Consider the following 27,379-nt stretch of genomic DNA (forward strand, 5'->3'; position numbering starts at 1 on the left):
GTGGAAGTCCGGCACTCCGTTGCAAGCCGTCACAGGGTTAATCCCGCCGTCCGTCATCTGCTTTAACGCTAGGCTACCGAGGTCAAATACTGCCGCTGATGCGGGGGGGGGGGGAACTACAGCTCCCAGAATCCCGCGTGTGTGTCTGCGGGGAGGGGGATTATGCAGGGCAGGCAAAAGACCGGGAGGAGGACTACATGTCCCAGCAGCCAGATGGCTCCGGAGTCCTGCCGGGCCGGGGATCTGGCGGCTGAGGTTGCGCGAGCGGGCATGGAGGAGGCGCGGACCCGCGCGGCGGCGGCGGCGGCGGCGGGGACGGAGGGATTGCGCTGAAGGGTCGGAGCCGCGGGAAGCCTCCCGAGAGAGCCGCCGCGGCGCAGCCGGCCAATGCGGGTGAGGGGCGGCGGCGGCGGCGGCGGCATCGAGGGTCCCGCTGGGGAGGCGGGGGGCAGACCCCCGCCCCTTTGTCTGGGCTTTTCTCGGCGCGGCCGTGCGGCCGGACCCTCCGAGGGATGCAGAAGCCAGAGGGGGGGGGGGCGGGCGGGCGCCGGAGGCGGGGGGACCCCTTTGTTGTCCGCGGCGGGGAGAGCCGGGGGCGCTCTGGGGACCCCAGCTAGGCGCTCCGCGTCTGTACTTCGGCGCAGGGGATCGTCCGGGCTTGGGGGGCCGACGGCAGAAGTTGCTCTTAAGAGAAGTTGGCCGGGCGGCGGGCAGGTGGGGAATGAGAGGGCCAGGCGGGGCGGCCCCTGCCCGTCTCCCTCCAGGGGGTTGCGGGAATCGGGAGGTCAACTCGGCGTTCAACCCGTTCGAGCTGCTCTGCTTGCCCGGGAAGGCAAACCCGTTTTGAAGGGGACCCTTGGCTGAGACGGAGGAATAAATGCCACCCTGGTGCCATTTTTGGGAAGGGTCTCTGTACCATCTGTGGTCCGCCCTCCGCCCTTGTTTCAGTCAAATGAAATCTTACTGTAGGTGAATATCATTATGCCAGTGTTGTCCAAACTTGGCTGCTTTAAGATGAGTGGACTTCAACTCCCAGAATTCCCCAGCCAGCCATGCTGGCTGGGGAATTCTGGGAGTTGAAGTCCACTCATCTTAAAGCGGCCAAGTTTGGACAACACTGCATTATGCAGTGTCCCCCGTGGTGAATGGAACTGTAGGTTTCTCAACTTTTGACAGGGATAAACTAAATAAAAACGAGGGCCTCAGAGGCATCGCTTTGCCCTTCTGAATACTGTACGCTCGTCCAAGAGGATGCTTCATTTTTGCTTTAAACCAACATCAAGCCAGCTTCCATGTCTTGCATCGTGGTCCTGAAAGAAGCCACGGTTTAGCAGAGGAGCGCTTTGTATTTCTACCGTTTCATTTTTGCTTGTTTTCAAAAGAACCCCTCAGAAAATAAGGCTGTTCGCAGGTGAGGAGATGTTAGGGCATCGCTCGTTCTTTAACGCATTTCTAAATCTTTAGCTGTTAAGAAGCTTCCGCCTTTAAAAAAAAAAAAAAAAAAAAGCAAGTTTGTGGCAATATTAGTAAACTTATGGAACAAAGTTGGTTCAAATGTAGAAATTAATCCAATGTAATTATTATGAGATGGTTAGCGCTGCTGAAACAGAAAGGGCCTCCAACTTAATCTAGGCAGGTTGATTTCATAAAACCATCATTGGCTTGATTGCTTTTAGGAACCGTTTTGAGGGCCTCCTCCATGGTCAGCAACATTTTGAGCACCAGAAATCCCATTGAGAACAAAGAAGCAGAAGACAGCTTCTCCGTCAGCTGTTTTTGGTAGCTATCTGCAAGCGGTAAAAGGATTATCTTTGCCTGAAATAAAGTAGCCCCCTCAAAGTATCCAATGATCTAGACCAGTGTTTCTCAGCCTTGGCAGCTTGACTTCAACGCCCAGAATTCCCCAGCCAGCTATGCTGGCTGGGGAATTCTGGGCGTTGAAGTCCACACATCTCCAAGTTGCCAAGGTTGAGAAACACTGATCTAGAAGCTTAAGTTTCAACAAACTTTTCCACAATTTTCTTGTGTTTCCCCCAGCCAACTATATTATCCTCCTTTTTTCCTAAACTTTATATCTTTTTCTTCAGAACACCCCCTGTACAGTAGGATTGAAAAAGAGAGCATTTTCCATATGCTTTTCCCCCCCTCCAAGTCATTGTTTTATTGCATGATAACATGCAAATAATACATTATAGAATACAGATGCTAGCTGGGTACCGCGGTAGGTATGCAATATAAGCAAGAAATTGTTAACCCTGGGATAGTTCAGATAAGTTAAAGATTAAAAAAAAAGCGCATATCAATGTTAAATATAATTTCTTAAATGTTAATAAACATAAGGGTGCTTGAATTGTACAATTGAAGTGAAGTAGGGCATTGATAGACAATTGCGAAATGCATTCGGTTATTTTATAATGTAAAAAAAGGTTTCGGCTTAATAGTAAGGTCTATGTGATTTATTATGGTTTATAAATGTTAAGGAAAAAAAGAAAGAAAAAGGAAAGAAAAGGAGCTATTTGGAAGGGTAGATAAGTACTTAATTTCTAACTTCCCCCTCCTGCATTCTCTGACCAATTTGCAGTATTTATAAATATTTAGAACCCCTTAAAAACCATACTGTAAGTGTTTGTATTTGCTTTGCTGAGTGTTGTACTGTGTACAGGTAGTCCTCGCTTAATGACCGCAATAGGGACTAGAAAATTGGTCATTAAGCAGGGCAGTCGTTAAGCGAATCACCACATGATTGGACCCAATTTTACGACCAATCTTTACGCAGTTGTTAAGTGAATCATGTGGCTGTTAAGTGAATCCAGCTTCCCCCAATGGATGTTTTTTGCTGGAATTCGCTTAACAACCACATGATTCGCTTAACGATCATTGTAAAAAAAAGATCACAAATCACAATCACATGATTGTGGGGGGGGTGCGACAGTTTGTGATGGTCATAAGTGCGAGTACAGGTCGTAAAGCACTTTTTCTGAGGCCACTGTAACTTCAAACCATGATTAAACGAACGGTCGTTTAGCGAGGACTACCTGTATATGGAAGCCATTCTTGCTTACATTTAGTTAAGCTTCTGTGGTGGTTATATGCTGTTAGTTTTGGCACTGTTGTGTACTCTCCAAGTTTAAGTTCATAATCAGATATCTTCGGTGCTGTATCTTTCTCCCTATGCTGGGCAAAGTTTATCCTCACAGCTGTGAGCATATATCTCAGTTGTTAACATATTCTGGAATTATACCAAGTTAAAAAAATGTGGTTTCATTTCAAAATTAATTTCCAAAATTCTCGGACGGCACTATGTATATCTTTCCAATATTTCTGAGGTTTTTTTACATGTGCACCCCATGTGGTAAGATATTCCTTCTGTTTCATGGCATTTCCAACATTTGTTACTGTATGATTTATCTATCTTGGGAATTATTGACGGAGTCGTGGACCATCTGTAAAACATTTTATACCAATTTTCTTTTGGATCATAACTTGGAGTGAATTTCATGGATTTGGTCCATAGTTCTTCCCATTGTTGTATTGTGACTGTTCTACATCCACTTTATCATGCAATTTTCTATTTATTCTATCTCCATGTCATATCTGAGTAGGAGTTTATATATGTGCCCTAACAAATGGTGTTGATTTTGTACAAGCGTTTCAAATCCTGTCATTTTTCTTAATGTCCCTCCCTCATTCTTAAGATCAGATTTTATCCTTCCAGCAATTTGTAATTACGTCAATCATGGTATATTCCAGCCTTTTGAATAATTCTTACTCTGTCTAATCTGTTCGTGGAAACTGAGTGAACCATATCTGCTTATTAATTCCATTTTTCGTAGTATAATTATCTCCAACATGGAAAGCATTTGAAGGAGAGGTTAACAGTGAGATTCTTGGGCTTATTCTTTTTCTTATGGAATTCCATGCTTTTATCTAAATGTCTGATAATATGTCTTTTTAGGATAAATACCTGTGGAGTCCACTGGCTGGACAAGCTTCTTCCAGTGTTGATGTTCTACTATTCGGGAACGTTATCCACTCTGTGAACCATGACAGGCAGCTTTCTTTATGATACAATTTAAAATTTGGAAGAGGAAGACCCCTTGTCAATTTTTAAAATTTAACTCAAGTCTTTTCCCACTCCATATACATTTACTGATGTTTTCTTCTCATTCTTGTAAGGTTTTTTTCCTGAGATTGGAATCGGTGCCATTTGAGACAAGTAATTTATCTTGGATCATACATTCATTCTGATAACTCTAACTGATCCTAACCAAGATGACTTTAAATGACTATACCTTTCGAGAAGTCTTTTGACTTCTGACCATAATTCGGCATAGTTTATTTTGATATATTTCTTGATTGCTGTATTAGCTGTCAAATGCAGACCAAGGTATTTCACTTGAAATAGGTTATTTGACAGCCAGATTCTTCCTGCAAGAGATTAACTTCTCCTTGCGTCAAGTATTCTGTAATTATTTTTGGGTTTTAGACATTTATTTTGTATCCCGAGAATTCTCCAAAGCTACGGATTGGTTTCATCAACTGTTTTATTACCTTCTGTGGTTCTGTGATGGTTAATACTACATCATCTGCACAACACTGAAGCTTATATTCCTCTCCACAGATTTTAAGACCTGATATTTGTGTGTCACCTCAGATCTTTTCTGCTAATATTTTTAGAGCAATGATGAATAATAAAGGAGAGAGCGGAGATCCTTGCCTGGTGACTTTACTTATTTGAAAATCTGCGGAGAGTGCTCTGTTACGTATGATTTTCACCCAAGCTTTGCACTCACTTCTCTGGGTTTCATTTTATTCAGTACAGCCAGCAAGAATGGCTTTATTGTCAAATTGTCAACGGCCTTTTCTGCATCCAAAAAAAGGGAGCATTTTCTGTCTTCTTTTAGTGACCTCCTTTAATTTTCCCTTCACCCGTTTAGAGAATAAAAAGTGAGGGCCACATCGCCATCTGAATGGTGTCCTGTTCCAGATGGGCAAAAGCTGCAGTTGAATCATGTAGCAAGAAATATTAGAGGCCCATTCAAAGTTGCTCTCAACGTGAGGGCAGCACAACTCCAGAATGGAGCTACAGGTGGGCCTCGCTTAATGACCACAGTAGGACTGGAAAATTTGTTGCTAAGTGCGGTGGTTGTTAAGCGAGTTGTGCCCAATTTTACAACCTTTTTTGCAGTGGTCATTAAGTGAATCACCATGGCCGTTAAGCAAATCACGTGGTTCTTCATTGATTTTGCTCACCAGAAGCTAGCTGGGAAGGTTGCAAATGGTGATCACATGACCCCGGGATGCTGCAACCATCGTAAGTGCAAGTTGGTTGCCAAGTGCCCGGATCATGATCATGTGACCATGGGGGTGCTGCAGCGGTTGTAAGTGCCGGGATTGGTTGTTAAGTCCCTTTGTTCAGCACTGTTGTAACTTTGAACAGTCGCTAAACCAATGTTCATTAAATGAGGACTACCTGTATTCCTCATCCACATCGACATTAACACACCTAAGCTGATTATGGAATTAACCTATTTTCTGGATTTGCACCTTGCATTGAATTATTGAGCTGCAGACTAACTGAAAGTTTAAACCTATTTATGCTTGATATTTTGTGTGGTATAGCTGCCTGCTAGATCTTTAACTAACCTGATTAAATTTTAGATGAATATAACCAGCTGAAGATAAAGACTGAGGGTCAGTTTAATCATGCTCGGCGTGAACGTAAGGCAAACAAGCTCCCTTTTTTGGACTCTGAAGAAACCAATCTGCAAATTGCAGCATGGAGAAAAGTTAACTAGAGCTTCTCATATTATTTTGTTCATTTTATTATATCGATTTACATGGCCGCCCGTCTTGCGAATGCGTCTTTGGGTGGCTAAGCACACTTTTTTTTTTTAATCTGCACTCAATCGTGACCGATTTTGCGGCGACTGCCTGGACGAGTCCCTGCAGTTTTCAAGGCAAGGTGTTTCGGAAGTGGTTTGCCATGGCCTCCCGGAAGTGGTTTGCCATGGCCTCCTTCCTAGAGCAGAGCCCAGCTGGTGAGCGCAGGAGGCGGGGTTTCCGTGGCTTCGCGCCTTTTTCAGGCATGCGCGGCTTCCGCGTTACCGGCAACTGCTCCCGTCTCCCGTGCAAGCGCCGCCAGCATTTTTCCTCCCCACCGGGGTGAGAGTCCCCATTGATCAACTCGCGTAAGTTTTCGAGCTGCTGGGTTGGCAGGAACTGGGGAGGAAGCAGGAGCTCGCTCTGCTGCGCGGAGCTGGGCTCGAACCGCTGAAGTGTCGACCATTTCTGGCCGGCAACTTTCGGCGTCATTAAGCCGCTGCGCCACCGCGTCCCCTGGCACACATTAAAACAATTTAAAACAACAGCAACGACCGCCACGGTATTATCAAAGAATAAAAAAGCCAACAGTGGTCACTGAGGATGAACCCAGTAAAACACATGTGTAGAATATAGGTTCCTTAAACGCGTTTTCTTCCCTAATACTAATAATTTATTATGTTTGAGCCCCACGTTGAGCTATTACATAGTAGGAGCTTGGTGGAATGGGCATGGATGGGTCATAGTGCTGGAAAAAGCATGGCTCGTGGGCACGATGATGTTGATCTGCCCATGTTCCCTTCATTCCTGGGCCAATTGTAGGTATCAGTTTCTACTTTCCTTTTTGGCCCTCGTGGGTCTCTGGCTGAAAGAGTTGCGTCTGACCCAGGAAGAGGGGTTTGGAGGGCAAGGGAGACTGAATCCAGGTTCTTTGCTCTTTCAGAGGCTGGTGTCGTTTAAAGATGTGGCTGTGTATTTCACCGAGGGCCAGGGCGCCCTCCTGGATCCAACCCAGAGAGCTTTATACAAAGAGGTCATGGTGGAGAATTATGAAAACGTGGCCTCCCTAGGTATGAGTTTTCCTTCTTTGAGCTGAACCAGTGTTTCTCAACCGTGGCCACTTTAAGATGGGTGGACTTCAACTCCCTGAATTCCCCAGCCAGCATGGGGGGGAATTCCCCAGCATCCACCCATCTTAAAGTGGCCACAGTTGAGAAACACTGAGCTAAACAGATGCAAAACAGATGCTGTGATCAATCTCTGCTTCTCCCTTGTATTTTCAGGACAGTGATTTTTAATTTGATTTTCTGTCAAGGGTTTCCTGTTCCAAAGCCTAATCTCATCTCTCGTCTGGAACGAGGAGAAGAACCCTGGTTGCTGGATTCTCAAGGTATGGATGAAAACAGCTCAGGTGAGAGTTGGGGATATCCCAGTTGGCAAATAAAGCCGTGGAATCTCCTTTCGTCTCAATATTTTATTTGAACAGATACTTAAAAGTGCAGCCAAGCAGCCCGCCTGTTTTTGATCTTTCTTTCTTAGAGAAAAAGATGTCAAAATGTTCTCTCCTTGCTTTCTAAGTATATCTGGGGGGACATCTGGCACTATCTCAATTATTGGACCTCCAAGCTTTAAAGGAATGTAACAACTTTTTAATGGCATGATTGCGTCCTTTGTCTTTAAATATATAAATTTAATAAGTATGGTAAGATTCTTCTACATGCTGTCCGTGAGTTAGTTATTCTGTAGATTTCTTGAATTTGTAATGATTCGTCTTTGTTTAGATCCAGATTTTATTTGTTTGAGTCGATGTTCCATTTCTGCTTTTAAATCATTTCTCCCCAGATCTGATTTCCCTCTGACCTTGGTTTCAACACAATTCCGTTTCTGTTATTTGTCAATGAGACTCCGTCTTTATTTCTGACTTTTCTGTTCCAAGGATAATTCTGGGACTATATTTAGTGTGTTTAACCTGCTGTCCTAGCTGAGTTGCTATCATAGCATATTTATCACTGGAATCAGCCTTCAAATATTTTTTTTAATTGAAAACCAATTTGACGACTATATTGTGTTATTGAATGGAAACGTTCTCTTCTGAATGTTTATATTTGAAATCAAGTTTTTGTTGAAACTTACTCCATTCCCATGTAAATAAATCTCTGTTTTGTGATAGAACAACAGAGGAACTACCTTGCCTTCTCCCCATCTTATCAAATCTTCTTTATTCTGCCTCCTGTTACATATTTGTAACAAATGAGAATTATATCCTTAAAGAAATGCATTTTCATCAAACATATTCAGAAAAGGATAGTATGATGTTAAGAGTAAGATGAATTAAATGCCATAAATTCCTTTAAAATCATATGCAATACAGCGTAAAGGAAGTGCTTAAAATACAAGTTTTATAGTAAGGTCTTAATAAAACACATATTTTGGTCATTCAGAATAATATTCAGTTCTTTGTCTTGGAACTAATTGTGTTAGTGTCAATGAAGAATGAATACAGGATAGTCCAAACAAATTGAAAAATAAATATAAAGCTTAACATGCAGAAAATCAGTAGGATTAAAAATAATCCAAATGTATAAAATCAAGTAAATCCAAGTAGATCCACAATAGAAATTCAGTTAGTTTGTCTGTGAAGCAGTATTTAAACTCATTTCATTCATAGCCCCCAACGGATTGATTATGTGCCAATCAAGCCCATGTTGACCCTTAGCAACCACATAGATTTTCTCCATGAAATGGCCCCAAATAATGATTCCTTATTCAGGAGCTCCCTCTTATGGTAACACGTATAATATCTTCATAGAATTAGACTCGGCAAAATTAACTTGCCGTGCTGGAGAAATGGTGCTGGTTTAACATCGTTAAAACGTAGATGCAGTAAAATGAGCTCAAATGAAACTAGCAGAATACTTTTACGCTCAATCACCATCAACCTAGGCCTAATCAGGTACAGTGTTTGCCCTTGCCAGCCACGTATGGGGAGTTATAAGACTTGGGTACCAGGTAGAGATGTTTCAGGCTCCCAGTCAACTCAACTACTTCACATCTGGAAGGATTCCAGCAAGGGTTGTGCAAAGCTGTTGGAAAGAGGTGGTTTTCAACCTGTGGGGCCACAGACCAAGCATCTCTTTTTTTCCAGGTCCACACAGCTCCACTGCAAGTAGTTGGTGGTTGTCTCCTTGCTCACATGCTTTGCACAATCCTGTTTCTGCCATTATGGGTTGTGGAGAGATCACTTGCTCTGCAGCTCTTCAGCCCAACTTGCAAGATCAGATTGACTGAGGCTGACCCACTGAGGTTCTTTTTTCTCTCATTCTCTATGCTAGTGTTTCTCAACCTCAGCATCTTTAAGATGTGTGGACTTCAACTCCCAGAATTCCCCAGACAGCTATGCTGTCTGGGGAATTCTGGGAGTTGAAGTCCACACATCTTAAAGTTGCTGCGGTTGAGAAACACCTCTCTGTGTTATTAAGCTACTGGCCAAGGGTTATACAATATTAGCCAAGCCTTCAGTTAATCAAAAAGGGCTTCATGGATTTATTTATTTTTGAGATTTATAAGCCATCCAGCTCAAACAATGTGAATCTGACTGGTATACAGCCTAAAAAAAAACACACCCAAAAACCAAAAATCAAAAATCAAACCCACCATATACATCCAACATATACAATATTCAAATACAAAATATAAAATAGCAATATGAATTTGGCTGTCGCTGTCCTATAGATAAGTGAATGCTCATTCGGGAAGCCTCAAAAATGTGTTGTTTCTCAGCAGGTGACACTTATTTATTTATTTATTCAATTTATTCCATGACCATATGCCCCTTGAATATGTATGTATGTATGTATGTATGTATGTATGTATGTATGTAATCTTCTAGTTTCTTTTCATGTCCCTTTTATTCTCAAGATTTGCCTTTTTTCTCCCCAGGGGGATTGAGAAAAAAGAACTGTTGTCGAAAGTGTGGAAAATCCTTTGTTCAGAAGTCGGATCTTGCTATACATCGACTGCTTCACAAGGGAGAGAAACCTTTTAAATGCCTGGAATGTGCAAAGTACTTTGTCCATCACTCAGAGCTTGTGAAACACCAGCGCGTCCATACAGGAGAGAGACCTTTTAAATGCTTTGAGTGTGGAAAGTGTTTTTCACGGCAGTCTGTCCTTGTGAACCATCACCGAATCCACACCGGAGAAAAACCTTATCAGTGCCTGGAGTGCGTGAAATGTTTTACTCAGAGATCACAACTCATCCGACACCGAAGAGTCCACACAGGGGAGAAACCTTATAAATGTCTGGAGTGTGGGAAATGTTTTGCCCGTCACTCGGTTCTTATCAACCACCAGAGAGTCCACACTGGAGAAAAACCGTACAAATGCTTACAGTGTGCCAAATGCTTTGCACGTCAATCAGTCCTTGTGAGTCATCAAAGGGTCCACACTGGAGAGAAACCCTACAAATGTCAGGAGTGTGGCAAACGGTTTGCTCATCAGTCAAACCTGGTCAATCATCAGAGAATTCACACCGGGGAGAAACCCTACAAATGCGTGAAATGTGGAAAAAGTTTTGCCCAACAATCAGATCTTGTGAAACACAGGAGAATCCACACAGGGGAGAGACCTTACAAATGCCCAGAATGTGGGAAGTCTTTTGCTATCCATTCAGATGTGGTGAATCACCAGAGAGTCCATACAGGGGAGAAGCCCCATAAATGCCTGGAGTGCGGGAAGTGTTTTGCTCAGCGTTCAGCTCTCGTGAGTCATCAAAGAGTCCACACGGGAGAAAAGCCGTACAAGTGCCTGGAGTGTAAGAAATGTTTTGCTCAGCTATCCAATCTTGTGAAACACCAGCGAATCCACACAGGAGAGAAACCCTATAAATGCTTAGAGTGTGGGAAATGTTTTCGACGGCGTTCCCACCTTCACGTACATCACCGAGTTCATTCTAGGAGTCAGATCCTATGACTAACTTAAGTGGGACGATGGCTTTGAAGAGCAGTGAAATGTTAATTCAGTATGGAATGGCTGACTCAGATGGAATACGTTCTGAATAATTCACATTTAGTTAAAAAAAAAAAAAAAAGGTTCTTGAAAATCATGCTTAATTGATGCCGTGGAGGAAGACAGATATACGGATAACAGAAGAAATATTGAAGACAGATGTAGAACTGAATGAGGGGAAGGACTGTCTTCTGAGTTTTAATGACAGCTGTATGTGGAGCAGTTGATTCAGTTTTCCATGTTGTTCCTCCCACAAAGTTTTGGGTTAATTGGTTGGTCCATTGTTTATCCTTCTTCATATGGAAATAACAACTCCCAAATGTTTTAAAATAGCAGCACATCTAGCAACAGTGAAGTGTGTAAATGTTCTTGTGTGGGTGCTACTGAACTGGTGCTTTCTACAGCTTTTTTTTCCTGGTTCAAACTGGAACCAACATTGTGGGGGGGGGAGTCTTTCTAAGAAGGAAACAGTGGTTGGTATTGAAGGATAGTGGGAGCCCTTCCAAATCACTGCCTCGTTGCTCTAAAGCAGGGTTTCTCAACCTTGGGAACTTTAAGAGGCGTGGACTTCAACTCCCAGAATCCCCCAGCCAACCATGCTGGCTGGGGAATTCTGGGAGTTGAAGTCCACGCATCTTATAGTTCCCAAGGTTGAGAAACACTACTCTAAAGATATTGATGATAGCTAGTCAAGAAATGACAGGGATAAAATTAATGCTGTATTCCATCCTGTAACCTTCTGATGCAATAAGACTACAACTCCCAGGATGCCCCTGTTAGCATGCTCCAACATTCTAGAGATAATGTTTCCAGCATACCTGAAAAGTGCTTGCTTGGGGATTCTTTAGAGCAGTGTTTTTCAAACTTGGCAACTTTAAGAGGTGTGGACTTCAACTCCCAGAACTCCCCAGTCAGTGTTTCTCAACCTTGGGAACTTTAAAATGCATGGACTTCAACTCCCAGAATTTCTAAGCCAGCGTGGGAATGGGGAATTCTGGAAGTTGAAGTCCACACATCTTAAAGTTGCCAAGTTTGAAAAACACTGTGTTAGAGCCTGCTTGAATACCCAGCTCAAGAAAGAAGCAGCAGAGCAGGTCGCTGTGTTGAATTCAGTGCAGGACGGTGGGACAGGTCTGCATTTTGAGCCCCCTTTTAGCAGAATGAGCAGGAAGACTCAAATAGTGCAGGGTGGTCTTGTAGCCTTTGAACTAAGCGGACTAAGTACCCAGTTCCTTTAGGAATAAATTCCCTTAGGAACAATCTGTTGCAGCCTTCATTGGGGCTGGGGCTGAAGCAAGAGTGAGACCTGCCAGAGCTACAGGGGAGGGGGGTTTCAACCATGTGAGGCCCCTTTTTATCTGTACAGTGGCTGATGCCTCTGTCTATCTATCTGTCCGCCTATCACCAAGATAACTTGTCGAAAGCAGAACAGAACAGGACCAAATTTAGTGTGTGGGAAAAGCTAGCTGTCAGCCTTACCAGGTAGACCAGACAGGAAACAGTACCAGATGAGCGAATTCTACTTTATTGTAAGGCTACACTAACAGAATCTTGCAAGTCTGAAAGTACAAATCTCCCCGTCTCCTTTACAGCCTGAGAAGTTAGGGAGGTTCCTTTCTGAGTTTCTTTCTCTGCCTGTTATGCAGCTGTGGGGTATGCCCTCCCTTATCTGATCATTCCCTAGGCAGTGTCTCTTCCCCTCATCTCCCAAGGTCATTCCCCCATACCATTACCTAAAAAAAGAAAGACTGGGTTTAAAAATGGGCTGGATCTGGCCCAGGGTGGTGGAGAAATAAAATCCAGGGGGAAAAAAAACCACAGTACATCCCCACGGGACCTTCCTTCTTGATGTCCACTACTGTTTTCTTGTCTTTCTTCAAAACATGAGAAACTGCCATCCGCTGCATTAACCATCTTCAATTCTTTTGCATTTGTGTTAGCTCAAATATCAGTGCAAAGATTTAAGTTCGCTGGCTTTCTTCTCATTTGGGTGGGAATTAACCAACCCATGTGCAGAGCACAAGGCTGGGGAAAACTAGTCTACCCCAACTGGAGACATTATACCCATCTTTAAACAAGACCCTCTCCCAGTGCCAGGGTTGAATCTGGAATTTCGACACGGAAAAAGTTTCTTCTCTGCCAGAGGCTCCCACTGAGTTCATTGTGAAAGAGCTCCATAGCTGCGCAACTCTTTGGTCAAAACCAGTGAAATTTAAGTCTTGGCACGGACCGAATAATCTTAAAAGCATTGTTGACGTTTTCATGAAGGGAAGGTGTCCATTGGTTGTTTTTCCAGTAGATTCTTTGGAAGTTTTATATTGACAAATGGTATATGATATGTGTATTATTCTGTGAATAAGTGTTGGATAAAGTGGCAAAGCTCATACAGTAATGTTTCTGTACAATGGGGACCAAAAACCTTGCAGTCAAATGAAGAAAAAGTGGCTTGTTGGAGAGATAAGATAACGCCTTGGGGGTTGATGACAATTCGTTGTATAATTTAGCACAGTGTTTCTCAAACTCGGTAACTTTAAGACATGTGGACTTCAACTCCCAGAATTCCCCAGCCAGCATGGCTGGCTGGGGAATTCTGGGAGTTGAAGTCCACATGTCTTAAAGTTGCCGAGTTTGAGAAACACTGATTTAGCACTTGCATCATGAAATGAAGTTGGCATTAGATTTCAAATAGCATTTTAAAAATGACGTAACTGCATGAGACTGATTCTGAATTACATGTATAGGATTCTGGTGTCAATCCGATTGTGTCATCATCTGATTTACAGTGGAATCCTATACACGTAACTCAGAAGTAAGTCTCATTTGGTTTACTTAGACCTACTCTGTAGGATCGCAGCCTCAAATAGGATACATTAATTGACAGCAGATTAATAGAACAAGGAACCAGTTTGGTGTAGTGGTGAAGGCTCCAGGCTAGAAACCAGGAGGCTGTGAGTTCTAGTCCTGCCTTAGGCACGAAAGCCAGCTGGGTGATTTTGGGCCAGTCCCTCTCTCGCAGCCCTGGCAAACCGCTTCTGAAAAATGTCATCAAGAAAAGTGCATGGATGACTCAAAGGTCCGAAAACAAAAAATATATATAAAAAAAGAATGGACAGGGATAAATATTTACCTTCCATAAATTATATAGGATAAAAGAAAACGATTGAACGCTTTGGATGAGAAAATGAATTATATAAATCCAGTATCATTTAAAAGACGTTGCAGGAATTCCCCAGTCGGTTTTCAGTTTAGGGATTACACTATCAATAACGTGCTGGGTAAGGACGAAAAAGGAAGATTGAAATATTTCATCCCACTTTTGAGATGAAATGGAGACTCTTCTAAGGAAGTGCAATGAATATTAGAAATGACAAATCTCCATTAGCTCCCGAAGCACAAAATAATGGGGTTATTCACTGAGCCATTGAAGCGGATGCGGCTACATTAAATTAATTAATTTAATTCAGTTTCAACCCAACATTTTATAACGAAAATTTCCCAAGTTGGACACATAAAAAATAACATATTTAGAACAAAGCGTTGCCATATTAGAATAAAAATCAAACAGGATACTAAAAATAAGAGAGCTATCTGAAAGTTCAGGAAGACTGGATTTAAAAGCAGGATGTATTTGAGTACTTTAATTCAGTAATGACGGATAGAATTGGGGAACTGGAAAATAGGAATTAAAGTCTCCCCGAGACGAACTTGATTTTTAGTAACTATATAGACCAGTGTTTTTCAAACTTGGCAACTTTAAGACGTATGGACTTCAACTCCCAGAATTCCCTGGCCAGCATACTGGCCAGGGAATTCTGGGAGTTGAAGTCCATACGTCTTAAAGTTGCCAAGTTTGAAAAACACTGTTATAAACAATTCCATGCTGTTTTTTTTAAAATAGCTGTGATTTGCCATCGCTTTCTTCTCAAGTATGATGTTGACTCCCCAGTTGAATGATTTGCTTTAGGATTTCCTGGTGGCCTCCCATCCAAGTCCAAACCAGATCTCGCCTGGCTTGGCTTTTTTGTGATCAACCAAGGTCCGTTAGGGAAAACCTACTTTTTACAGGAAGATCCAGAGTAGGTGGAAAATTGGCAAATGAATCTGGTTATTCTTGGGACCCTCCAGAATTGTAGTAGCACCCACCCCACCCCTCTTCTCCTCTGCGCTGCAAAACAACTTTGGGTGTGATCCTCCTTGACTCGTACTCCCACAAACAATGGGGCACAACTTTGAGAGCAATCCCACCCCAACCCAGCCAGTCTTCCTGCGAGGAGCAGAGGTCCCTTTCTGGTAATTTCAGAGGCACATTTCTTGGTGAATTCGCTCACTTCTGGTCGACGGGCAAAGCAAAGCGACTGGAGCGAGCGATCTTCCTGTGAGTTGGTGCCACAGCCCTGATGGGCCTTTTTCTCGTGCGTTGCTGGGTTCGCCCTGTTGGCCCAGCCCAGCCCTGGGTTCGTTTTCACCCAGTGCGAGGAGCCAGTGAATCACGTGGAGTCACGGAAAGGGGATTCCAACGTTTTATTTCTGCGCAGAAACAAAGGTGCGCTCGGGACCCAAGTCCAAATCGAGCGCCTGAACCATCTTTTATACAGTGTAAGCAAGGAAGTACGTGTCTTAAACCTGCACACAAAGGCATCCTATCCCATAATAGTCTGGGGGGGATATTAGTGCGTGAGATTTCCACCTCTGGCTGTGCTTTGTAGCATGCTAATGATAAACTTCGGTTCCCCTCCGGAGCCTTGTCCGGACACCTCTAACCACAGCCGGAGCTGAATGCCACGTCTCCTCTCTTTCTTCCAGTCGTGGGCTCGCTCACAAAATTCCTTTCGCGAGGGGTCAGAGTTGGTTAGTCCAGGTTTGTGTGAACCCGCCAGCTAGCCCGCGCATGGTGGTCAGCCTACGAAGCCTTTGTGGCCAATGTTTCTAGCCCCTGCTCGCAAGGGAAGGAAGTGCTGATTCTTGACAAGCAAAAGCCCGGACAAAGCGATGACCACGGAACAACTCTAGCTGAAGCTAATTCGTGGCTTACAAAAGCCTCTAATGGTTTGTTAATAAATTGATTCAGGTGGCCCTCAGTGCGGTGTCCGAGGACCCAGCAAATTGGAGCTGGTTTCCTTGTTCCCAGGCCTGTATTTTGGCAGGTGTTTTGACTGAAGCTACTCAGGGTCTTGCCATTCCCACCCGGGGTGGAGGCCACGGCCTCCCTACCCATAATCTTTCAGGTGTTCACAGGAAGCTTTGATTTCTTAGCATACACGCAGCATTTCTTACAAGACACCTTTAGGCTTCCCGCGAATAACCTGAATCTGAAAATACTTGGGGCTAGTATTTTGAGGACTGGTATTGTGTCACTAAATATTAAATTGAAGGATGGGACAGGAAGAAAGGATGACTTATCCGTAAAAACTTTTGCAGGATTTCTCTAAGTTTACGTTGGAATCATTCTGATCTGAGACGTTTGTGATGTCCAACTCTATAAACTGTGTCTAAAAAAAAAAAAAATCAATTTCTTCACATTAGTAATTTATAAAGCAGTTATTGTCATCAATTAAATATATATATATATATATATATATATATATATATATATATATATATATAAAATAAAATAAAATAAAATAATCTTGCTGCCCGGTTTCATTTTCCTTCCTTTTTAAACAGGTACCTGCTTTTAATTTAACTAGGCCTGTTATATTCTATAATTTTAGTGGCATGAAAATCACAAAAGACGTAATATAGCAACCGCTACCACCACCACCAAATATACCATTTTATTTGTAATGAATAAGCTCCAGTGCATTTGTCAGAAAAGTTAAATGCTATGCGGTAATGTCAAAGAAATTTTGGCTAGGCTGATTTGGAATTATGGAAGTTAAAGTTCAGTTTATCCATGGAGGGCAACTGATGGCACATTTTCACAAAAGTAAGTAGCACTGGCGTGGGGCACACCCTTATTAGTGTGTGCTTCAGACACTCCCTTGCATGAAAAATATAACTGTAGAGGCATGATGCCTAAACTGAGCCTCCATGTTCAGGAACAGTGTATCTGAATGCCTGCTATATAAATAAAACATGGTGGAGGGGGGCACTCGCCTTCACCTTTATGGCTTGCTCATTGGTCTCCAAAGCTGGATGGCTGCAGATCTTCAGGGAGCCTTTGCCCTACTCAGCATGGTGCTGAATGTGACCTTAGGAACGATTCCAGGTGGGTGCTGGCAAAATGGATGCAGTGGTTTGGATGCAGAGTCCAGAGGATTAAAGTTTCAGTTAGTGCAGTGTTTCTCAATCTCGGCCACATTAAGAGGGGTGGACTTCAACTCCCAGAATTCCCCCAGGCAGCATAATGTAGCTGAGACTGAGAAACACTGAGCTCTGAAAGGACAGGAAGACTACGAGTCCCAGAAGCGACTCCGTTCCATTCTGGAGGGAAGCCAACTGGACCACAAATCCCAGCGGCCATTGGGCTTCCTGGTTCCAGATTCGAGACGCTGATTGGCTTCGGCGTGGCAGACGTGATGGAATTGTCAAAAGTATGGAGGCGGTGGAGGCGCCAGGGCAGGTAAGGAAGCACATGAGCAGGCGGAGGGAGGCAGCAAAGCGCGCGGGCGCCGTGGGTGCGGGGGTGGGGGTGCGGGGGGAGAGCCTCTGTCGGTTTTCGTACTTTTGGAGGGGTGCAAAAACTTTGCATTAGGGAAGAAGAAAGAGATGCTTCCGGGATTCCTGCTTTGCCTTTGGGGACAGGGCGGTCGTGAGAGTTCGCAAAGTTATTGTGACCGGGGAAAAGGGATGGGAAGGGGACGCGTGGGAGAAAGCAAAGGCAAGGTGGCCCGTTTTGGGAGTGTGCAAAGGGCATCGCAGAGCTTTCCCCAACCTATGCTCTCCAGATGTGTTGGGTTGCATCAGCCGCCTCGCCTGGCTGCTTAGCGGTGATGATGGGGTTTGTAGTCCGATGCATTCGGCAGGTGGCAAGTTGGAGAGGAGGTTAACGTAGGCTAGGCAGCGTTTCAGAATTACGGAGGGAGAGACAGGACTAAGAATTACGAAGTTACCTAAATTCATCCTTTGACCCCAAATGGACTGTTCACCCTCACTGAGTCCTGCAAAAATAATAATAATAAAAAAAAATGCAGTGATCTGCTTCATTTCTGGGTTGCTCCTTGTCCTTCATGCAATCTGTTATTCCTATTTTAGGTGGTACCCAGCACGCAGCTTTTGTGTCACAAGCTGCTTGCTCTGGAAAATGCTGTCTTTAAAACAAGAAACAGCGAAGTTCCTGAAGTCGCAAGAGATGATTAGCTATTTAATTTGTTCATGTTGTTACTTTTTTAGTGCCTGGGATGGGGAAAAATGCTTGCCACGTGTGATAACTTGATGGCCTTTAGATACTGAGCATCCAGGCTGGGACGAAGATATGTATTGGCTTGGGCAGTAAAATGCCTTATTCCATGGAAAATGAGGAATGACAAAAAAGGAGACATAAACTACTCCAGGTCTTTGATTAATTAAATTAATTAATTAATTTTAATTAATTTAGCCTTGCAGCCTGCGTATCTTGTGTAGTTGAAACAACTGAGCCTCTAACACCCGAATCCTGCATATGTCCCCACAGATGTAAATAAGCATATGGAGGACTGAGATTTAGATGGTATGGTAACTTTTTCCGTGGTGAGCTGGCTGGGATAATGGAATATGACTTCAGTCCACTGACCACAATTCCTGAGAGCTGCATTAAGGTGAGACACATGGCTTCCGTTTCATGAAATTGACCGAAAGACCATTCAATAACTCAGCAGATTGATGGACCAGCTCTCAGAGTTCTTCAGCTAGTATGGATGGTGCTGAGAATTCTGGGAGTTGAAGTCCACACACTGGGGAAGACTGGAGCGATGCTATTTAGCTGGCAGACTTCATGTCAGGAAATGGACCATTTCTGAATGCAGCATTGAAGTCTACTTAGAGTCGGCAACGTACATTAAGACAGGAATGGATAAGGGATAGATTGGGATCTATTGCAGAAGGATTTCTGACTTCCAGTTAGTACAGCATTTCATGCAGGGTTACTGTTTTTCAGTAGCTCCATAAATGAGATTTCTATTCCTGTTTTTCTTTTTCTTTTTAAAATTTACTGAGAATCCAATTGAGGAACGTAAATGGGAGATGCTCAAATCCTACTTGAAAGGTTCCTTGAAAAATCTGGTTCCCTGAAAAATTCCCACCTGAGCGCTGTGGGAATGGATAATGGATTAGATAGTTCTTTTGCATCATCTCACTTCCAGAATTGCTGCAAAGGGCGTCTTCAGTCTGGGGTTTGCATTATTTCAGTAACTGCATCCAGTCCTTAATGACTAAGTGTCAGTTTGGGTGTCAGTAGATTTGCGTAATAGATTTGCTTTTTGTAAACTTTGCATCACATCAGTCTATAGGTCAGAGTTTGCTGTGAGAAAATCCAATCTCTGCCCCCATCAAAGGTTGTGCCAGGCTGCAGGTATGGTACGGAGCACGCAGCTTGGAATTTTAGATTTTGAAAGAGTAAATGGCTTTAAACCTAAGGATACCCACCGATATAAATAAAATCTTGATTAGTGAATCATCTTGCTTTCTACTGATTATCATGAGACTATTTTAATTTGATGCACAGCTTCATAGGTTGCGCCAGAATTCCACTGGTTAGATATCCAGCCATATAACTTGGTTAAGGCTCTGGGCTAGAAAGCAGGAGATTGTGAGTTTTAGTCCCATCTTAGGCATGAAAGCCAGCTGGGTGATCTTGGGCCAGTCACTCTCAGCCCCCGACGTCAGGCTCAGGCAACAAGCTGGTAGGTCAATTCCTGTCACAACCAATGGATCAACATTCGGGTGATCTGAAAAAGAGGACCCTGCACACGTGGGAAAAACGCTAGGAAGAAATATATATGTATTCATAAATGTATATGTATGTATGTATGTATATTCTATGTATATAAATGGAGCAGGTTGGTCAAGCGTGCTATCTTTCTTGTAGAGTTCAGTGACCTTTGAAGATGTGGCTGTGTATTTCACAGAGGACCAGGGGGCTCTGCTGGATCCAAACCAGAGAGCTTTGTATGAAGATGTCATGGTGGAGAATTACGGGATCGTGGCCTCGTTGGGTAAGGGGTGAGATGAAGGATGATATGTACCCTCTGTGGCCGGTTAGACTCAGAAATAGTGACACTATAGAACGCTTTCTGTCCCATGCAGAATGAGAGCTCCGACAAGGGAATTCTTCATTATGCTTCTAAGATGTTCAAGAAGGTTTGAACCAGTATAGTTACAGTGACCCTCTGTCCTTTATTACAAAGGACAGTCCTTTATTTCAGAAAGCTGTCCTTTAAATTTATTGTTCAAAAGCTCACTTGTGTCCTTAATTTCGGTTATTTAATCTTTACGGTACAAATGGTACCGCTTCATGTACAGTCTCTCACATTCATGGGAAAAACATGGGAATTGAATTGTCTTTTTAAAACGTACAGTTAGATTTTAGATATTTTTATTAGAAGATGCATTCTTGTAAAGTTTTTCTTGGTTTTGCTCTGGAATTTTCCTTTGTAAAGCAAAGTTATAAACATCCAGTTATCTGGGAACGGTTTGATCCTGTTGTCCCTGAGGAAGTGGACAGGGTCCTTGGGGCTGTCAGTGCGACCACCTGTGATCCGTGTCCCTCCTGGTTAGTTAGATCTACCAAGGAGGTGACCTTAGGGTGGGTCCTGGCGGTGGTTAATTCATCCTTGCAGGAGGGGGTGTTCCCGAAGCCTTTCAAAGAGGCTTTGGTCCGCCCTCTCCTCAAGAAACCGTTGCTAGACCCCATCCTCCTGGACAACTTTCGTCCAGTCTCCCACCTCCCCTTTTTAGGGAAGGTGGTAGAAAAGGTGGTCGTGCAGCAGCTTCAGAGGATCCTGGAGGAAATGGATTATCTGGACCCCTATCAGTCAGGATTCAGGCCTGGTTATGGGACAGAAACAGCATTGGTCGCACTTTTAGATGATCTCTGGCGAGAGCAGGATGGGGGTAGTTCATCCATCCTTGCTCTTCTTGACCTCTCGGCGGCTTTCGATACCATCGACCATGGTATCCTTTTGGATGCAGGAGTTGGGGTTGGGTGGCACAATGTTGTGCTGGTTCAGCTCCTTTCTCCAAGGCCGAACCCAATCGGTGTTGATAGGGAGCGAGAGGTCCAGCCCCCGGCCCCTACTGTGTGGGGTGCCACAGGGGTCAGTGCTTTCACCGCTCCTATTTAATATCTACATGAAGCCTCTGGGTGAGATCATCCGGCGCCATGGAGTGAGGTATCATCAGTATGCTGAAGATACCCAATTATACATCTCCATCCCGGGTGACCTAAGTGATGCTGTGGCTACCCTCTTGCGGTGCCTGGAGGCTGTGGGGGCCTGGATGGGGGACAACAGGCTTCAACTGAACCCTGGTAAGACGGAGTGGCTGTGGATACGGGGAGCCTCAAGATCTAGGACTTTGTCATCTTTGGTTCTTGACGGGGTTGCACTACCCCAGACAGACCCGGTGCGTAATTTGGGGGTTCTCCTGGACTCACAACTCCTGTTCGAAGAGCAGGTGGCAGTCGTGTCCAGGAGGGCCTTTGCACGACTTTGTGTCGTGCGGCAGTTACGCCCCTTCCTGGATCAGGGGGACCTCCGCACGGTCACTCATGCCCTGGTCACCTCTGGGTTGGACTACTGTAATGCGCTCTACATGGGGCTACCCTTGAAGGGTATCCGGAAGCTACAGCTGGTGCAAAATGTGGCAGCGCAGACAGTTCTGAATGCCCCTGGGGGGCACATATAACACCGTTCTTACACGAACTGCATTGGTTGCCAGTTTGCTTCCAGGTCCAATTCAAGGTGTTGGTTATGAACTTTAAAGCCCTTCATGGCACGGGACCAGGTTATCTGAGGAACCACCTCACCCTGGTCACTTCAGCCCGTCCCACTCGGTCCAGCAGAAGGGCCAGGTTGCAGACCCCACCGGTCAGGGAATTTCGATTGGTGGGGTCTAGGCAGAGAGCCTTTTCTGCTGCAGCGCCCGCCCTATGGAACATCCTGCCTCCTGAGGTCCGGTGTGCCCCCTCCCTCATGGCCTTCAGGAAAGGTATTAAATCCTGGCTTTGCCAGAAGGCCTGGGGGCCAGAGGGGGGCTCGCACCTGTGGAGATGGCTGGTGGGATGATGGGTTGCCCCCCCCCCCAGCATCTTACAGGTTTTTATAGGGCCAAAATTAGAGGAGGTTTTTTACGGTATTTTTATATGTTTTTAAATTATTTATAGTTTTTAGCCATCTTGGAGAGAATTGTGTTTTTTCTTTTTTATTGTGAGCCGCCCAGAGTCACCCGTGGGGGAGATGGGTGGCACACAAGCCAAATAAATAAACAAACAAACAAACAAACAAACAATCAGTTAACGTTTTGTATCCTTATGGACCACTTTCAGATTTGCCCCTTTTTCAGGTTTGGCCTTTATTTTTTTCCAAGAAAATACGGTCAGCGTAAGTATAGCGTAGTGGGAGATGGGTTGATTGACACTGGAGTGACCAGGGTTCAAGTCCCTACTTGACAAGGAGCTCACGGGGACGTGGGTGAGCCACTCTCTGTCAGTACCACCTTACTCATTGGATTGTTGGGGTACATTGTGGATCGTTGTGGTGGGGATAAAATTACAGCCCTTCAAACTTCCAGAGAGTTATAAATGGTGGATTATAAACATAATACAATGGTAAGACATGGAACTGACGCATTGGTTTACGCTGAGATGCAGGATCAAGTGTGTGGCTGTCAGCCTCCCAGGTAGACCAGACAGGAAACACGACCAGATGATCTAATTCTACTTAATTATTAGGCTGCATTAACAGAATCTTGCAAGTCTGAAAGTACAGATCTCCTGCCCTCCCTATTTACCACCTGAGTAGTTAGGGCAGGTCCTTCCTAAGTTTCTTTCTCTCCCCGTTATGCAGCTGCGGGCTATGTCTTCTCTTATCTGAGGGAGCATCTCTTCCCCTGTCCCTCAAGATCATTCCCACCTACCATTACCATGACAAAGATTGCGAAGTTTTTCAAAACCTTTAAAGCGAGAGGCGAATCCGAAAGGTACTCAGGGAAGGAGGAAAGGATCCGGCAAAGGCGGAGGCTGCTTTCTCTTTTATCGGTCTCCTCCTTCAGCTGAAGTGGTGTTGCTTGAGTGCAAGATCTATTACATTTCTAATTCAAATGCATTTCAGCTGATTCCTAGGAAACTGGGCATAGGATTATAACTATGGCAAATCTCTTGGAATTTGTGCTATGATTTATGTTGAGCTTGTACTTTTTCATACCACCATGTTTTGCACTTGCATGGGGTGGCTTCAGGGTATGGTCAAAAAAGTCAAGATGGTGGCTGCAACAGTGTGATCGAAGCTTCACCTGCTTTTTAGCAGTCACCATTTTGACTTTTTTGACTATCCTGGGCAGGCATGCCTCCTCCTGCGCTTCAAAACTGACCATTACTCTGCTGATCACATCCTTCCATATCTACTCGCCTTCAGGTTTTCTAGCCTTCAAGCCTGCCCTTATCTCTCAGATAGAACGTGGGGAAGAGCCGTGGCTGTCAGAAACCCCCAAATTGGATGATACAGAGATTTCTAGCACCAATGCAGGTAACGGTTTAGTAATCAGACAATTCTCCCCAATAAATTCTGTTCTTAGAAATGTCTGGAATACACCTTGTCTCTTGTGAGCTGAGATTTTTTTTTGGGGGGGGGGTACCTTGGCCCTTTACATTAAAGACACAATAGCTACTTTGCAGCAAAGGAAAGGAGAAAAAACACTTTTTTAAGTGGAAGCGGGCTTGGTTATTTATTTAAATGTATTTATACAGCCTCCCATCTCAGAAATGCGAATCTAGGCAGCTGACAAGGATGAAAAGATAGGACATAAATGCAATATATAAAAAATACATTAAAGTATGCAGCTAAATTAATTGACAGGCTTTCACATCTTGTCATGCAACGTCAGCAAAATCAGCCCAGGCTTGGCTAAAGCTATTTGCCCTCTCATCCAGTAGCATCTGGCGTCTGTTGAAAGATGAAGTTCATCTTGCCTTTGAAAAGGAGTGAATAGGACTCGATTTGCAGTGAGGTATTATGTTTTCGCTCTGCGTACATTTGCAAGCAGTTTCTACTGAGAGCAGTGTGAGTTTATGGCAGTGTTTTTCAAACTTGGCAACTTTAAGATGTGTGGACTTCAACTCCCAGAATTCCCTGGCCAGCATGCTGGCTGGGAAATTTTATTTATTTATTTATTTTATTTATTAAATTCCTCCCCCGCCCATCTCCCCCCAATTGGGGACTCTGGGTGACTCACACAAAACATTAAAACCATAAATATATATAAATACATAAAACATCAAAATTTAAAAAACATTACTAAAAAAGGAAAAGGAGAGTCCAAGAAGATGAAGAATCTGGGGCTGAAGACAGCAGGCCTCTATGGAAATTCTGGGAGTTGAAGTCTACACATCTTAAAAGTTGCCGAGGTTGAAAAATACTGAGCTAGACTATAACGTTTTCTGTGTTCTTGTGTTACTGATGGCCTTTCTAAGCTATTCTAAGCCTAACAATGAACTTGTCTTTTATTCCGCCAGATGACTATGTGGAAAACAGTTTGTGTCCTCCACTGCACAACACATACTGCAGTGATGTGCACCATAAAATCCTTGTGGGAAAGGAGTCCTTCCTGTGTGGGACCTGTGGGAACACTTTTGCTTGCTGGCCAGGCCCTGGAATGCCACAGGGAACACACATGGCAGAGAGAGCTTATGAATGCATGGACTGTGGGGAACATGCTCAACAGTCTTCCACCTTCATCGACCACTGGAGGATCCACACAGGAGAGGAGTCATATGAATGCCTAGACTGTGGGAGGCATTTCCCATGGTCCTCTGTCCTTGTCAAGGACTATCAGGACCAGGTTGCAGATGGGCATCACGTGTGTCTGGAATGTGGGAAGTGTTTTGCTCATGAGTTGGGCCTTTTGAGCCACCAGAAGGTCCACCTCCAAGAGAAACAACACAAATGCTTGCAGTGCGGGGAACATTTTGCTGACCACCCGGCCTTTGTGAGGCACCAGAGAGCTCACACTGGAAAGAAACCCTACAAGTGCCTCCAGTGTGGGAAGTGCTTTGCAGACAGGTCCCACGTCGTGGCTCACCAGAGGATTCACAGAGGGATGAACCCGTACAAATGCTCAGAGTGTGGGGAGTGTTTTGACCAGCACTCAACCCTTGTGAGTCACTGGATGGTCCACACAGGAGAGCAGCCGTATGAGTGCCTGGAGTGTGGCAAATGTTTTCCTCGTCCCTCGTCTCTCGTGAAACACTGTCGTATCCACACAGCTGAGAAACCCTACACGTGCTTGGAGTGTGGGAAGTTTTTTGCTCAGCGGTCAGGCCTGGTCAAACATCAGCGCATTCACACAGGAGAGAAGCCTTATGTGTGTTTGGAGTGTGGGAAATGTTTTGCGGACAGCTCCTCCCTCGCCAGGCACAAAAGGGTTCACACGGGGGAGAAACCCTACACATGTTCCGAGTGTGGGAAACGCTTTTCAGACCGATCAAACGTCTTGGCTCACAAGAGAGTCCACACAGGAGAGAAACCTTACAAATGCCTGGAGTGTGGGAAGTGCTTTTCTCATCGGTCGCACATAGTGAAACACGAGAAATTTCACATGAAAGAGAAAGTCTCAAAATACCAGCAGCCCCTGGGAATAACCACACAAACGTCACCACACCCTAAAATGGTCAAACGTGAACTACTCTGAACCTTTTGGAGGACATTTATGTTTCCTCATGAGGGGCTCTGCACCAATTACTCAAGACCAGGGATACAAAATTGAAGCTCTTTAATACCTCTTGTGTAACTTCAACATGTATGACCTAGTCATTGTTTTGCATTTTTGGGGATTTGGGGACAGTTTTTAAGGGGCAAAATCTTAGCCTTGACTGAGACCTTTGCTGTAATACCAGGCATGGAAGTAAAATCAGTGCTGGATTTTCTGCATTCTAAAGTCATGGAAAGTCCTTGAGTTTGATGAAATACTGCTGTCGCTTATGGCAAACTGGTTGCATTGAATTCATGACTGCCAGATCCCAAATTACAGGTAGTCCTTGTTTAGCGACTGCCTCATTTAGCATCCATTAGCAGTTATCATGGTGATGAAAAAGTAACTTTATGACCAATCCTCACATTTACGACCTTTGCAGGTCTGTAAAGCAAAGGAAAGCTGAAGTAAGATCACAACCACAGTTGCAGTTTCACTTAGCAACTGCTTTGCTTAATGACTGAGTTACTAATCCCAATTGTGGTCGCTAAACAAGGACTACCTGTAAATGCTAATAGAGGAATCTCTGGTTACTAGTAGCCTCCATGTTATCCCCAGGTTACTCCAGTAATGAGTATAAGTTGGACTGCAATCTTAATCACTTTCTTGGCTGGTGAAAACAAACAGCTTTGGTGTCAAGCCCCATTGTTATGGAGCTCTGTGGTGTAGCCCCCAACCACAGAAGGGAAGCACCTATTAGGTTGGTCTGCTCCAGGCACCTGATGGATCCTGTGGGTTTTCTGAGGGTTCTTGTGGAGTTTTCCGCAGATCAGGTGGGCAGTTCAGCAGAGTCTCTTATCAAGATTTTTAAAAAGAAGATAAAAAACTAATACAAACTAACATTCAGTAAGAAAAAAGAAAAAAAAAAGAGGAAGAGGTCAAAGAAGAAGTAAAAAGTACAAAAAAGAAAGAAAAAATAGAAGAAAAATAGAAAAGAAAGAAAATACAAAGAAGTATTTTGTATCAGAAGTAGCTTCTGATTTTCTTTACAGCAGTTATAAATACAATTATAAGTTTACCTCTTCCTCTATGGTTACAACATGCCTCTCTTCTTTCTATAATCCATTCTAACTAATCATCAAAACCATACATCAAAAGTTCAATTTTGTCTGTTTTCACGCAAAAAGTCTATAAGGGGTTTCTTGTCAGCAATAAATGTAGATATTGTCTTTTCTCTAATCAATACAGTCAATTTGGGCATCTCAAGTTCCATCATCTTCCCCAATCATTCCTCCATTGTGGGTAATGCTGAATCTTTCCATCTTTGCGCATACAATAATCTCACTGCAGTTATCCTGTACAAAAACAAAATTCCATGACTTTTTTCCAGCTGTTTGTCCGTCAGTCCCCGAACAAAACCTTCTGGTTTCAATTGTATATCAGTCTTTAAGATCCCCTGAATCAGTGCATGTATTTGGATCCAAAATATTCTAGCTTTCTTGCACGTCCACCAAACATGATAAAACGTCCCTTCTCAGAGACTCTAATTGTCTACTGGAGTAAAGGGGCATCTGGGATGTGGACAGGGTTGCTCTGGAGTGGTCTCTCCCTGCTTGCAGATCCGCTGCAGCCCCAAAGGGCTCAAAGAGATGAAGTGGCAGAGGAGATGCCTAGCACACGGCTGGAGGAAGACAAGTCAGACCACACACTGGGATAAGCTCACGCTTGAG

The 27,379-nt window shown here is 44.0% G+C and overlaps 1 protein-coding gene across 1 annotated transcript; it reads left to right on the plus strand.

The window, feature by feature from the left end:
- The first annotated feature begins 152 nt into the window (after positions 1 to 152).
- Positions 153 to 26,918, plus strand: LOC103056444 (uncharacterized). The gene is made up of 9 exons (XM_088128627.1): positions 153 to 393; positions 6,767 to 6,893; positions 7,139 to 7,213; positions 9,763 to 10,790; positions 17,311 to 17,391; positions 18,452 to 18,565; positions 19,834 to 19,960; positions 23,378 to 23,488; positions 24,475 to 26,918. Exons 1-9 carry the CDS (start codon positions 388 to 390, stop codon positions 25,647 to 25,649), a joined length of 2,844 nt encoding a protein of 947 aa, XP_087984753.1. The 5' UTR covers positions 153 to 387; the 3' UTR covers positions 25,650 to 26,918.
- Positions 26,919 to 27,379: the final 461 nt, after the last annotated feature.

Source organism: Python bivittatus, unplaced genomic scaffold, assembly GCF_059951505.1.
Source record: "Python bivittatus isolate LINGU-HERP-01145 unplaced genomic scaffold, Pbiv_v1 ctg000800_np1212, whole genome shotgun sequence".
NCBI lineage: Eukaryota > Metazoa > Chordata > Lepidosauria > Squamata > Pythonidae > Python > Python bivittatus.